The sequence below is a fragment of the Asparagus officinalis genome, unplaced genomic scaffold (genome assembly GCF_001876935.1).
Source record: "Asparagus officinalis unplaced genomic scaffold, Aspof.V1 AsparagusV1_Un1894, whole genome shotgun sequence".
In the NCBI taxonomy this organism is placed as follows: Eukaryota; Viridiplantae; Streptophyta; class Magnoliopsida; order Asparagales; family Asparagaceae; genus Asparagus; species Asparagus officinalis.
In genome coordinates this window covers 1-1784 of record NW_017974153.1, presented here as the reverse complement: position 1 = coordinate 1784, position 1784 = coordinate 1, and the positions used below count along the sequence as shown (strand labels likewise).

General features: G+C 35.7%; 1 protein-coding gene across 1 annotated transcript; it reads right to left on the bottom strand.

Moving 5' to 3' along the window:
• Positions 1-214: 214 nt before the first annotated feature.
• Positions 215-1718, bottom strand: LOC109828509. The gene is made up of 6 exons (XM_020395489.1): positions 1681-1718; positions 1270-1578; positions 1097-1184; positions 911-1003; positions 522-826; positions 215-432 (listed from the first exon to the last, which is right to left on the bottom strand). The coding sequence occupies exons 1-6, from the start codon at positions 1716-1718 to the stop codon at positions 285-287; spliced, it is 981 nt and encodes a 326-aa protein (XP_020251078.1). The 3' UTR covers positions 215-284.
• Positions 1719-1784: the final 66 nt, after the last annotated feature.

Genomic DNA, 1784 nt, shown 5'->3' with positions numbered 1-1784 from the left:
CCCTACCCTCACGTTTGTTAGTTCTAGCTGCCCTCCTGTTAGTTCTATCCCTTCTCGAGTTAGTTCTACTGCTGGCTGGCGTTATTTCTATCACAAGTTTTTGCTCTGGTGGCTATGTTAGCCCTAGCTTACTTCTCATTTAACATGAAAATACTTACAACACACAACAACAACGTAGTTGTCTGTAAATGTACACGCAAAACAATTAACAACATATTAACAACATGAACATACTTACAACATTGAATACACAACAAAAACCTTGGAGAAAATTAAAATAATATTTACAAAAAAGGTGAATCGCGTGCATACAAAAGAGCAGCACAAAACCTTGCTCTATATTTTGCACAATCTCCTTTTGAAATTGTTATCGACCGTTTTTCGACAATGCTGTTAATGAATTCAATCATAAAGATCCCGCAATCTAACGTTCTGCATTTAAGGGAAAAATATTACAATATTGAAAATGACAATGAAACAAAAAAATGAACAATTAAATTAGAAATGCATGAAACACTTACGGTCCTTGTTGTGGCACGGCAACTGACACAAGACCATGATGCTCCAATTTCCCCAATCCCCAATTACTCTCAATGAAACTCATAAACTTATTTATAAATTTCACAGCATCGGCGGTATAAATGGGGGAGTTGATTGAGGAGTAGTGATAGAATTTTGTCTCCTCTCTCACTAACTCTACCAGGTGCCAATGTCCGGAGCTGACAATCGGGATCAGAATTCTTTCACACTCCAAGAACTTCTGCTGAGAAACATTTTCCTTCATTCGTTTTGCCACCATTTCAAGATTTCCTTCTAGAAATGCTTGCTAAAAGATGCAATAATGTCAACATTGTGGGATAACATAATAATAATATCCACCAATTAGTGAAAAAAACAAGGATATACTTACTGCAAGCCAAGGTCTTGTGACATGTATCTTTCGATCATAACTATCACTTGTTTCAATCTTGTTACAAAGCCGAATAACAAATGCATCGATCACCTACAAAAATTACCATGAATGAATAAAATAGTTAATATAAATTATTTTATATACAACATCAAACAATCAATAACACAATTGTTTAGAACCTACATCGTCACTGAGTTCACCTCCCGTTAATAGTATATAAGCATCTAAGCGAGATACGCTTGCTTCGGCACACTTCCAAATGTACGTATCACTATATGCAAGTACATTGTGAGAAAATTGCTACTAGAATTAAGTAAATTCAAAGATTATTATTAGAATAAGTCAGTAACAGTTACCTGTTCATTCTCGATTGTAGAAAGTCTTCAATTAATTTGTTCTCATAATCAAACGCCAGTGCCTTACCTGGATAGTCTCTAGATGTAGGTATGAAGCCTTCTTGATTTTTGCACTTTTTTTTCCCATCAGGACTATCCAATATCTGGATGACACGTCTCTTCTTTGTGCCTTCCTTTGGTTGATCTAGAGGCATATAAGGTGAAGTAACAGAGGGTCCATCCTTCCTCTCCCTCTTTCCGACAGCCCGTTTGATAGATGGCGTTTCTCTGTTATTCTCATTACCACCTTCATCTTTTTGAGAAACATCTCTATAGAGTCGAGAAGGCATATAATTAACAAAGAGTTACACAAGAATTATATGGAAAATATAAAAATTAAAATTGCAAGAAAATTTAAAAAACTAAACTCACCGAGCATCTTCTAAAATTCTTATGTCTCTTGCGCCCATCACAAAGTCATCACATAAATCGGCTTCCCCAGTTCCTTCCAAATTCTCATATTCCTTAGCTTCCAT

Coding starts and splice junctions, on each gene's coding strand:
- LOC109828509 (XM_020395489.1), bottom strand. CDS start 1,718: ATGGGCGCAAGAGACATAAGAATTTTAGAAGATGCTCG. Junction 1,185..1,269: donor CTACAATCGAGAATGAACAG/GTAACTGTTACT, acceptor ACTTGCATATAG/TGATACGTACATTTGGAAGT. Junction 827..910: donor TCACAAGACCTTGGCTTGCA/GTAAGTATATCC, acceptor TGCATCTTTTAG/CAAGCATTTCTAGAAGGAAA.